General features: G+C 41.5%; 1 protein-coding gene across 10 annotated transcripts in view; it reads right to left on the bottom strand.

The window, feature by feature from the left end:
• Positions 1–12,248, bottom strand: part of CLIP1 (CAP-Gly domain containing linker protein 1) — a 122,431-nt gene that overhangs the window by 40,912 nt on the left and 69,271 nt on the right. For all 10 annotated transcript variants that reach the window (XM_032654079.1, XM_032654084.1, XM_032654081.1 and 7 more), the window contains 7 exons: positions 9,523–10,467; positions 7,863–7,979; positions 5,432–5,489; positions 4,833–4,916; positions 3,775–3,931; positions 1,980–2,145; positions 1,666–1,881 (listed from right to left, as the gene is read on the bottom strand). In XM_032654079.1, the coding sequence (XP_032509970.1) occupies positions 1,666–1,881; positions 1,980–2,145; positions 3,775–3,931; positions 4,833–4,916; positions 5,432–5,489; positions 7,863–7,979; positions 9,523–10,467 (1,743 nt within the window). The remainder of the gene's footprint in view (positions 1–1,665; positions 1,882–1,979; positions 2,146–3,774; positions 3,932–4,832; positions 4,917–5,431; positions 5,490–7,862; positions 7,980–9,522; positions 10,468–12,248) is intronic.

Here is a 12,248-nt window from a genome sequence, read left to right on the forward strand (position 1 = left end):
GACCACAACAGTGAGAGGCCCGCGTACAGCAAAAAAAAAAAAAAAAAAAAAGTGTATTAGTTTATAAAGTAAATTGACCACAATGTCTCTACCAGTGCTGTCCAGAACTTTCCACAATGATACAAATGGACTTTATCTGCACTGTCCATTGTGGTAGCCACTAACCACACGTGCGGTGCTTGCGACTGAGAGGATGAATTTGTAACTTGAACTAATTTAGATTTAAATGGCCACATGTAGCTAGTGGCTACTGTACTGGACGGCACAGCTATAGTTCATTGGCTCTCAAACTAGGGAACGTGGGAGCATTGTGGGCTCCATGAATCTCCTGAGATTTCATCTAAAACTTGTTGAGTGTATATATCAGCTTTCCTGGGGAAAATATCTTAAGGTTTCATCAGATTCTCAAAAGAGTCTGTTGAGTCCCTGCTGTTGACAACATTGAGATTCACAGAAATCGGATATCCAGACAACTTTGGAGGGGGAACAATCCTGGCGTTTTAACCAAATGATCCTTATAAAAACAACAAACAAAATTAATGAGCCTTTACACAAACCACTAGAATGCTGTGGTTTGGTCAGGCTGCAACATTTTAAGGGAAACACTAAAAAACTAGAGTCTGCCCAGATAAAGGGAACCACAAAGACAAAAACTCTGGAAATTATACTCAGTTGTTAAATGGCTCATAAACCTGGAGACACATCACAGGGAAAAGAGAAAGCTTTGATGGACAGCATGTAGAAGAAAGAAAATTTAGGTATCTTATACAAGACATATATTACATGTCATGCTACACTTTTTATAAGTTTTAAATGGGCTCTGTTTCAAGTCCTATGTATGCTCTTTTCTATTTTCTTTCTACTAAACTCATATATATATATAAACATTTCTCTGACACATTAAAAATAATTAAAGGCAAGTATTTGCTTTTCTTTGAGCAATTTAGATGGGAGTAGGAGGGTTGAATTCATTACGTTACCAGAGTCAAAAAACATACTGGGACACTGGTACGATCCTGACACCATAAAATGAAATTCGGTGTATCAAGTTCTACTCTACTTAGCAGTAGGATGTTTCCTCACAGCCCTGAAATCCAGCTTCCTTGTTAATGAGCTCGTAGTGCCTTCCTGGGGACATGTGAGAGCCCTCTCTAGAGCTCTCCCTTCTACTTTATCCTCTAAGAGCTCTGTTCCTCCAAGCAGGCTCCATTCCCTGCCCACCTGCCTCATGTGGCCTCTGCCTCTTGCTTTTCTGCAAGATGTCTCTCCTAACCCTGGTGCAAGGTGGCAGCAAGATGGCCAAGATTAGAGGAACATGCCTTCCCGCAACAAGGAGTCTACTACAGGCAGGCAGACAGAGGTCAGGCAACAGCAGACTCTTCGTGACAGCTGGGGAGCAAGCAGCGCAGGGGGTGGTGGCCACACAGTACATTCGGGAGAAAGACCTGTAGCCATCACCCTCCCTGAGAAGGAACAGCGGCTGGTACAAAGCACTTGAAGATACAGGAAATGTAATTCACCCTCCTGCCACGCACCCTGAGGGCCGACACTGGTAACGGCCACTGAACCCATCCCACGTGCTGCTGCTTTCCAAGCCCCCTTGCAGCCCTGACGTGGAACGCAAGCAAACCGTAATTCGACAACACGATTCTCCCCACCACGTACTCTGGCTTTGTCGGCTTGCCTTCTCAGCTCCTCCGTCTCCTGCAGCAAGTCGCTGTTCTCCTTTTGTGCGGCCTTCAGCCGCTCCCCTGCATCCAACAGCATCTTCTGGAGGTTCTGCAGAACTTCTTCATGCTTGGCCTGTGTCTCAGAACTGGCTTCTTCATACCTGGCTTTCAGCTCTTGACACTCGTTGTGGCTCATTTGCATTTTCTTTTCCTGCAGACATCCCGAGTCAGGAGTGAGTCATTTGGTCATGCCCGTTCTGCCCCTCAACCTCCCCTGCCAGCCAACCGTCCCACTGATTCTCTCCTTACCAGGTCTGACAATTTTGTCAGCAGTTCTCTCTTTTCTTCCTCATGCTTTTTAGCTGCTTCTTGCTGGCTCTGTTCAGCTTTGAGAGTTACTTCCCCAATACTTTTCTGCAGAAGACTTGCATTTTCATTAGCCTTGGTGAGTTTTAGCTGTAATTCTTCTACATTTCTAGAACAAGTTTCAATACAAGGCGTCAGATTTTTCAAAAGAGTACTTTAAATTCTAGAGTTGTACTTTAAAATATTAATAATTGTCTTAATGATTATAAATGTTATGAGCAATTAATAACATCTGAAATAAGCAAAAAACAAAAACAAAAACTGACTTGTCCTGAAGAATAATTTTAACAATTGTGATGGTTACAAATACCTTAGAGTAACTACTCCTCTAACTGGGAACATTTATTATTTTATGTCAGAAGATCAATAAGGAAAAATGAGTGAAAAGTAAGCACATTAGAGGAGGTAAGTATTTCGAGGTTTCCAAATTTTAGCAGACTAGATTATCAAAGACTCATTTTGGGGTCGCTTGAGAACAGAAGATACGAAAATAACAGTAATGTGACGTTCTAGCTCAAAGAGAACCACGTGGTCCCACAAAGATGTAAGAGGGCCATCAACCTGGAGAAAAGGCTGGCTCATGGACGGGAGAACAGGAAGGAAACTTGGACGGTGCCTCTGGATAAGCACCGACAGAAATGGAACTTCTCCAAGGCTCTGTGCCACAATCGGCTGGGCAGCTGTGCCCACCTCACAGCAGGACTGCCACAGTCGGCCAACCAAGGCCCATCTGCCCGTCACCCACCAACGCTGGGCCGTGCGTGAGTGCACGGCTGGACGTAAACTAACTCTGCCAAGTATTAATGCTTTCAGAATCAGAAGTCTACTGGGGCTAATATGTCCTCTAAAAGTTTTTGCCTTATAAAATAAACATTTGATTTTTATATGGCAGCCATTAAAAGAAAAAAGAAATCAAAGCAACGAGAGCCTCAGGATAAAGACGAGAAGAGAGATTACGATAACAGAAGCTTCAGCGCTGAGGAAGCAGGGTGTAGTGACGAAGAGCAGCAAGGGCTCTGGGACCAGACCACCTAGATCTGAAACCTCAGGCAAGTTACTTAACTTCATTAAGCCTCAATTTCCTTTTCTTTAAAATAGGAACAATAGGGGCTTCCCTTGTGACACAGTGGTTAAGAATCCTCCTGCCAATGCAGGGGACACGGGTCGAGCCCTGGTCCGGGAAGATCCCACATGCCGCGGAGCAACTAAGCCCACGCACCACAGCTACTGAGCCTGTGTGCCACAACTACTGAAACCTGCGCGCCTAGAGCCCGTGCTCCACAACAAGAGAGGCCACCGCAGTGAGAAGCCCGCCCACCGCAACGAAGATCCAACGCAGCCAAAAATAAATAAGTAAAAATAAATTTAAAAAAACAAAATAGGAACAATACACTCACCTGAGAGGATTATTAGGAGAACCAGAAAATATACTCTACACAAAGCTGTCAGCATAGTGTATGACACGTGGTCAGCCCCTCACACGTGTTATCTATCATTACACTGAAATAGGTTTAAAGTATTTTTAACTGCCTGTAAAAGATGTTATTGCCGTTGGTAAACTACTACCTTTTCTTTACAAGTCACCAGAAAGTCTGCAATACACTGCGATAACAGAGAAAGAATGAGATTCAGGCAACTTTAAAACCTAACAGTCCTGAAGATTTAGGCTCCCCTCCCACCCAGACCTTGCTCGAGGGCCTAACCCAAAGCAGGCGCTCTTATTAATACTCATACGTACCTTTCTTTCAGACGTAATTCACCATTCATTTTTGTCAGCTGAGAAGAACTGTCTCCTGACATTTTCATTATTACTGCAATGTCGTTTTCCAGCTTTTCCTTTGCCTTTATCAACTGCTCTTCCCTTTCGTCTCTCTCTCTAAATTTTGCCTCCATGTCTGAATATATATAGAAAAAAATAGCACTGTTGTGTTATAATCAACAAAAATGTATTAACTACACCCTGTATGCCAAGCCTTGCTCTGGGAATATTTGCAAAGAGCGATCCCTGCCCTCATGAAAATTACATTCTAGCAAAGAAGACAGACAATAAACAAGATAAATAAAGAGAATAAATAGTACAATAGATAGTGGTAAGTGCCAAGAGGGAAAAAAATACAAGCGGAGAAAGGAGTCAGGAAGGAGTCGGGGAGGTTAAAACCTTAGACAGAGCCTCTCTGAGACGGTGACATTTACGTAAAACCCTGAGGGAAGAGGAAGGCAGGCAGAGGGGAAAGCAAGAGCAAAGGCCCCAAGGCAGGAACATGCTTGACAATCAAGTATCACCAAGGAGGCCAATATGGTCGCAGTGGAAGGAACAAGGGGAAGAATAGTACAGGACGAGAGCACAGAGGTAAGAGGACCTGATGACAGTAAGGGCCACAGCTTTCAATGTGAGCGAGACGCGAGCCACTGGGCCGTTCTGAGCAGAGAAGCGACCTGATCTGACTTATGTTGAAGGGATCCCCCTGGCTGCTGGGCTGAGAACAGACTGCAGGGGTCAAGAGCAGAAGCAGGCAGCCCAGGTGACCAGCTGTTACTACAGCTTCGATTAAAGATGCTGGTTGACTCGGATCCAGGATAGCAGGGGGAGTAGTGAGATGGGGTGGATTCTGACTCGTTTGAAAACGAGGCAGAGAGAATTCGCTAAGGTTTACAGACCTCAAACAAGTATTTTATCACAATATAACACGAGTGAAGAATTTATGCCTGAATAGTAGATATGCTGTGACAACACACTAAAATTATCTCAAATCTTAGGAAGTCTACTACATTTAACGTGTAGAGACGTCTTCTTACCTGTTAAATTTTCTCTCAACTTCTCCAATTCAGAAGACAGCACATTAAACTGTTCCTCTTTTTGGTGTAATTTATTTACAGTTTCTATTTGGGATGAAGTTAAAAGTTTAATACATTTCATAGTTAATAAGCCATCTAAAGCCTGACTGTCTCAAAACCAAATCGAATCAAAAGCTTGAGATTTGGGATCACGGGAATACTCAAGAGTCCCATTACAAATCAAACCACTGAATAACGAACCTAAAGAAACAAGCAAGCAACTCTTTCTTGTCTCCCCAAACCTGCAGATTTGGCAGGCACCGGGCATCCCTTTTCCAGGCATCTCTTTCCTCCTTCCACTTAAAACTCAATAAAGCTATCAATGACTGAAGCTTAAGTAAGACAATACTTTTCCCAAGTACACCTACATTTTAATACGGAACAAGCTTTAAGTCAAAAAGAAGAATGAATGGGAGCTTGAGGCCTTAGGAAGCCAAGGGAACCCAGTAGTACTGTGCGCTGCAGGAACTTCCAGGCTACAGGCAGCCTCTATTGTTATGCACCCAAGGCCAGCTCCAGCTGGAGAACAAGTGAGCCGCTCACGTTCTGCTAAGACATACCTTGCATACTTCTCTGAACAGAGACTGCCTGCTCTGAAGCATCAGCAAAATTTTCTTTCTAAAGAAAAAGAAGTGGACATTCAGAATAGAAAGATTTCAGATTACAAAAATAAAAAGTTTCTGTGACTACAACATTATCTATTTTTTGTTGCTAGCCTTGTTTCATTAAAGCTAACTTACGCTTAAAACATGTAGGCATCAATTACTACCATATGCATACTGTGCACGTGTACACACGAGGTTTGCATGTGTGCTGCATGCGTGGGTGTGCACGTATGTCTGTACACGTGTGGATGTGCACACTTATGTCAGTATATGCATGTGTGGATACACATGTGGTGCCACATGTATGCTTTTTTTTCATGTTGCTACCCTCAAGTAGCAGAACCTCTCTTCAGAAATCTGCCTGAGACAGTGAACAGAGTTCCGAAATTTGTTTTTTTTTAATATTTCTTTTTTTCATTGAAGTATAATTGGTTTACAACGTTGGGTTAGTTTCAGGTGTACAGCAGAGTAATTCAGTTATACATATATATTTTTTCAGCTTCTTTTCCCTAATAAGTTATTACAAAATATTGAGTATAGTTCCCTGTGCTACACAGTAGGTCCCTGTTGGTTATCTATTTTGTACATAGCAGTGTGTACACGTTAATCCCAAACTCCTAATTTATCCCTCCCCCCAGCCTTTCCCCTTTGGGAACCATAGTTTGTTTTCTATGTCTGTGGGTCTGAGTTCTGAAATGTTTTACATCTAAGAATAGTCAGCACCTAGTATCTTAAAACCGGATCTGTGTCAACTACCTTAAACCAAAAAGTCCATCGCTCACTCACTATCTTTTCTAAACATGACAGGAGGGCAGGATAAAACCACTCTCCTGATTTTCCTGCGACGAACTTTGAGGTAGATATACCAAGTGAATTTTTAAATGAGTCTTTCTAATTAATATTTTAGTTTAAAAATGGGCTCACAAGCCACAAGTCCATCAAAGCCCACAAGCTGTCCACCTGTGTTACTCCCAAAGCCAGACCTCAGGCGGCATGTTTTCAGAGGACGTAGAGGAATACTCTAACTTAGAAAAAATAGTAAGCCATCCTGAAAGTTTGGGGAGGAGGGCAGAGAAACGACATGAAACTCAAAACACATTTTCTTAAAGGACACCATAGCAAAAAATGGTAATTTCCAGGTCAACTTTTCTCAATACGTAGCTGAAATATGCTGTATCATAACTGTCTGATAAAGCTCTCTACAATGAAACTGTGCTGTTCAACTGGCAGCCACCGGCCACGTGGGGCCTCTAAGCACTTAAAACGTGGCTAGTGCAACTGAGGAACTGAATTTTATATTTTATTTAATTTTAATTAATTTAAATTTATAGAGCCATATATATATGGCTTGCATATGGTAGTAATTGATGCCTACATAATTTAATGAAGAGTGCGGCTATATAGTTAACATTTTAAAAAGTAGAAATATGTAATATTGGCATTTAAATAAGAAAAAAAAAAATCAAACACTTTTTTTTTTTTTTTGGCCGTGTGTCATGTGGGATCCTAGCTCCACAACCAGGGAATCAAACCCATGTCCCCGAATTAGAAGCACGGAGTCTCAACTACTGGACCAGCAGGGAAGTCCAAAAATCAAACAGTTTTATTCACCACTGGTATTAGCAGAGAAGTGTAAAACGTGGAGAACAGGAAGGTGCATGTAAGGCCCAAGACAACTGACCCTTCATAGCTAATGTTTCTCTTATCAAGTTTTCTCCATGAGCCTACGCCTCTCCTTTCCCATGACATGTGGGCATCACCGGCACCTGCCCGTGGTCATGAGCCTTGACTAAGCTTGTGTTTTTGATGTAGGAGGCAAGGCAGAAGGGAGAACAGTTGAGAAAAAGACAAAAAATGTCCTACAACCTGGGATTAAGCAAAGAGGATATATATGAAAGGAAAAGTAATTTCCTGAGGAGGAATAAACTGAGGTGTAAGAGGGAATTCTGTGAACTCATTAATTAGACAGCACCCTGCCTTGCTAACAGAGGGTGCCGATGGTCCAGGAGAGCTTGCTGGCTTGCTGTCACAGGGCAGGTAGGACAAGGCATAGGGCAAGACCTCACTATATGAGAAACCTAATGTGCTGGGTATATAACTTGGAAGGTTCCTGTGTTTGGTGAAACTAAGTAGTCAATAACGTGCCAAAGCAATGCATTACCAAAGGCAAAGGACAGATTAAAAAAAAAAAAAAGTAATACTTACCTTTATTGCTAGTTTGGGTTTGATCCAGTTCCTCTCAGTTATTCATCAACCAATCAATACTTTGCAAGAGAAAGGAAATAGGTGCAATACGTCTTTCTTTATAGAAGTTTTTGTTTTTTAAACAGGAACAATTTTTGAACGGCCAGAGACCCTGAGATTCAGATTCCCAACAGGTACTTACCAAAATCTGAAGTTCTTTTTCCAAAGCCTCTTTCACTTGACTGACTTCACTCAAGTTTTCCTGAAGTTTATTAAGCATTAGCTCTTTTCCCTGCAGCTCTTTGGTGATGTTACTAGCCTACCATACAGAGTTACATGGTACAGAAACCAGTGAACGAAAGGAAACCAAAAAAGAATGAGAAAGAAAACATAAAACAAATATAAAAAAATGTATGAGATACAAACATAATCAAACAAAACTGAAAGGAATAAAGGCATGGGTAAAAAGTCGTTTTGGTGTTTTTTTGTCTTTAATTCTAAGAAGCCAATGACTTTTCATACAATCAGTTCTAGATAAGACTGTCCAATGGCTAATTTTAAATAATCAAGAGTATTTTTTCGATACCTGAATTTGCTCTAAAGCAGAATTTACAGATGCTTACTTTCTAAATGAGACAGTTGAGCAATTTCATCTTCTGGACTTTGGAAAACCTCAAGACAGGAATGGTGGATTCATGTGGACTGTGTTTCATTTTCTGTCTTTTTGTACACGCTTAAAGTATTTCAACATTTAAAATAAAAAATAAAATTTTAAAAATGTACTACACAACAGTCGTCAGAAATTGGCTTTCATTAAATCTTAATGTAAAAAAAGTAGACCAACACATTAGCTGCATATTCCATATTAATTTAATTTTTGTGTTTTGATTGGTATTTCAGAACCAAGTGAGGAGATCTGAGAAAAATCTCCTACGACTGTCATCTTCAACTAATGTGACTTAGCAATTTTTGCCATTTGTCTGTCTTCACCTCTCCCCATTTAACCATCACAACCCTTCCTTCTTTGCCAATAAAGCAGCTTCTCCCGCAAAAAGCTCAGCACATTCAGCATCAATACCAGCGCCTCCACTAGTGGCAGGAGGACTGGGAAAAAGGGCTCCTTCCTTGAACAATCCTTAAGCATGAAGGTGACATTTAGCAAGGCTAGTTAGTAAGAAAGGTAGCCAGCCAATGTCTCACATCATTTCCTATGCCTTGATCAAAAAGCACACTTGTCCAGTCTTTCCTCAAAAAACCAGGGACTAGATCACGTCCTCATTGTGACATAGAAAAAACTCCAATGAGACATAAGTAGCAACGCAAAGGGCTCCAGGCTCTTCACCTTCATTTTGCTGTGAACGTCATTTATCATAGCATGTTAATTCGCACCAGTCAAGTGCTCTCGGAGTTCACATTCTGTTTTACGTGTAACCTTACGGACAAGGCAGTCATGTAGGTGGGAAAGGAGGAGATGATCTTACAAGGTTTCTATCTTACTCTTTCTATTCATTCACCTCAATGCATCAGTTTTGGGGAGTTCTCTATTTTAAAAAAGTTTTAAAGACTGGAACCAGGCTTAAACAGGAGATCACAGCAAGCCAGAGATAAAGTAGTAAAGTATTCAGGATACTAGGAAACCAGGATCAAGCCACATAGTTGAGCCATTATTTTCTCTAATCTCCTCGGATGGAACCATACTCAAAATACTCAGAAGATACTACACTCAACTGGGAAATTCGTCAGCACCAGTTTTAACTAAGTCAAGAATCTGGAGGGTGAACTACCTCAACTGAAAAATAAGATACAATGCAAAATAAGGACAAGAAATGGAAAAGAAAAAGATGGAGGATGTTGATACAAACCTTGCCACTTTCAGCATTCTTTTCGAGCTCTAAATTTTTAATCTGTTTCTCAGCTGCCTCAAGCTGCTGTCTAAGGTTCTCGATTTCCGATTTACCTTCGGAACTGGCTTTCCGAAGAGCATCAATATCCAAGAGCTTTTCTTCGGCAGCCTTGAGCTGTGATGTAAAATTATCAATAACCTTGGTTTGTTCATTGCATTTGGCTTGTAGTACCTCTAGCTCCTTTACCTTTAGCTCAGCGTCCTGCAATTTGTTTAAGGTGTCCTCCATTTCTACTAGATGCTGGTCTTCCGCTTTGTCCAGCTTCGACTTGACAGCTTCCAGACTGTTCTCTTTCTCTTTAATGACTTTCATCAGTTTAGCCCTTAGGGCTTCGAGCTCTTTAGTGTGAGCAGACCTTTCCAAGTCTTGTTTATTCTGCAAATTTTCTATTTCGCGCTGGTAATCTAGTCTCATTTTCTCTATTTGCGTTTTTAGCTCGGCAAATTCTGCCGTCTCCGCGCCGACCCCCTTGCTGAAGGACACCTTCAGCCCCTCCATCGCCTGCTGGTGGGATGCGATGGCGGTCTCCAGCTTGGATTTCCACAGAGCTATCACATCCGAATTCTCCTTGTTGGCGTGATCAAGCTTGCTTTTCAGTGACTCGTTCTCTTTGGAAAGCTTCTCTGTGGTGGCCTGAAGAGCCTTTATCTCCTTCTGATGCGTTTCTTCCCGGGCTCCAAAATGCTCCTTCAGAGAAGTGATTTCTTTCTGATGGTCAGTATGGGTGGCTTCTAACTTTTCTTGCAAAGCGCTTATCTCTTGTAAAAGGGAGAGTGACATGTCAACATCCTCAGCAGGCTTACTGGACTCCAGCCTCCTTCGCAGCTCAGCTACTTCCTGTATTCTGAACGCTAGGTCTTTTTCTAGTTCCATTATGCGGGACTTTTCTGACACTGTGGCCACCTAGTATCAGCAAAGAGAGAGAGATCATTTAAATAACAAATCACTGACGATTTTCTTTAACCTTGAAGATCTTCAGTAACTACCCCAGCTCAGGGAGCAGTCAAGCCACCAAGAATTTCTATGTGTGGATCTAGTTGTGATAATGGCTTAAGCCCAGTTCCAGGAGCCCCAAATCAAATTTAGAGTCTTTGGCAAACTTTTCACCATTTTGAGATGCTAAAGGAAAATAAAATTGATATTGAGTTTGACTCACCCCCAAAATATTTCTTTTCCCTTTAAAGAACCTTAATCAGGAAAGTACCCACTAACTGTAGTAAGTTAATAGAAACAGTACCTTTCAAGGTTCCCCTACATCTGCCTTTTGGAAGAAGAATCCTTATGTTGCCTACTTCAACCAAGATGTATGAATGTTTGTCTATCTGATGGAAGTGACTTTACGGAAGTGTGCTGTCCCGTACAGCAGCCGTTAACCACACACGGCTACTCGGCACTTGAAACGTGGCTCCAAGTGTCAAATATACATCAAATAATGAAGACTCGGGAAAAACAGAACACATCTTGTTAATAATTTCTTTCTCTCTCTCTTTTTTTTTTTTTTTTGGCCACACCACGTGCCTTATGGGATTTTAGTTTCCTGACCAGGGATCAAACCTGGGCCCTTAGCAGTGAGAGCGCAGAGTCCTAACCACTGGACCGCCAGGGAATTCCCAATAATTTCTTATACTGATTACATGAGGAAGTGATAATAGTTTGGATATATTGGTTTAAATAAATAAAATATATGACTAAATTAATTTCACCTGCTCCTTTTTACCTATTAAAAAAGTATGTTAATGTGGGTACCAGAAAATTTTTAATTATATATATGTGGCTCATGTCATAATTCTGTTGGATAGCACTGGTGTTAAAGGTGTAAAAATATCTATGAAATGTTTCAGTGAATATCACGACAACTGTAGAATAAAAGCTTCAAGTGGATAAAGAACTAATTTACTAACCTTTTTTAAAAAGGGCAAAGAAAGAATGATTACTTACCTGCAATGATACCTAAGAATCTTATACAGAGTCCCTCCTCGCTTTTAGATTTTGTAATTCCTTCACCATCTTGACGTACATGTCTCGCTCCCCTAACCCAGTGGTTCTCCGACCTTAGTGTGCGTGTGAGTTGCCTGGGACGTGTGTCTACGGTGCAGGCCCAGTTTTTCCCACGTGTGCTGATTCTACCTGAGCTCTGGGACAGAACCCGGGAATACGCTGCTATTTAAACTCATACCCCCAGGATGAGGAAAAACACTTTCCTAACCTGCGTCCTTTTGTTCTTAGGAAGTTATTTCCCTCTGCTGTTACGCAGTAAGTTTAGTACACAAAATATGTGGGAAATGGTAGCTTTGGGCATAAAAACTAATTATTGGACTAACCTGGGAAATAGAAGGGAACTTGAATGATTTAAAGACATCAGTGAATCCCAAATTTCATGGATCAGAAGTCCTCCGGAGTGAAGGCTCTGCTCTCTCACTGCCTTTATCGGGACAGAAGGTAACGGGTATGTTTTTCCTTCAGTCCCTCTGTCCACCTACAGGCTGTGAGATGGATAAGGACTGAAGTGTCCACCAAGAACAAGAAAATAAAGCACTTGGGGCTCCAGAACTGCATGATCAAATCATTATTTCAGAGCTGGCTATAATTGTTGTTTCAGGGCTATGGGTGCTTCCAAGACATTAATTCATTTACATACTCTTTTTCGGGGGGGGAGGTGGGGAGTCCACAGATAAGGTGCATTA

This window comes from Phocoena sinus, chromosome 14 (assembly GCF_008692025.1).
Source record: "Phocoena sinus isolate mPhoSin1 chromosome 14, mPhoSin1.pri, whole genome shotgun sequence".
Lineage (NCBI taxonomy): Eukaryota > Metazoa > Chordata > Mammalia > Artiodactyla > Phocoenidae > Phocoena > Phocoena sinus.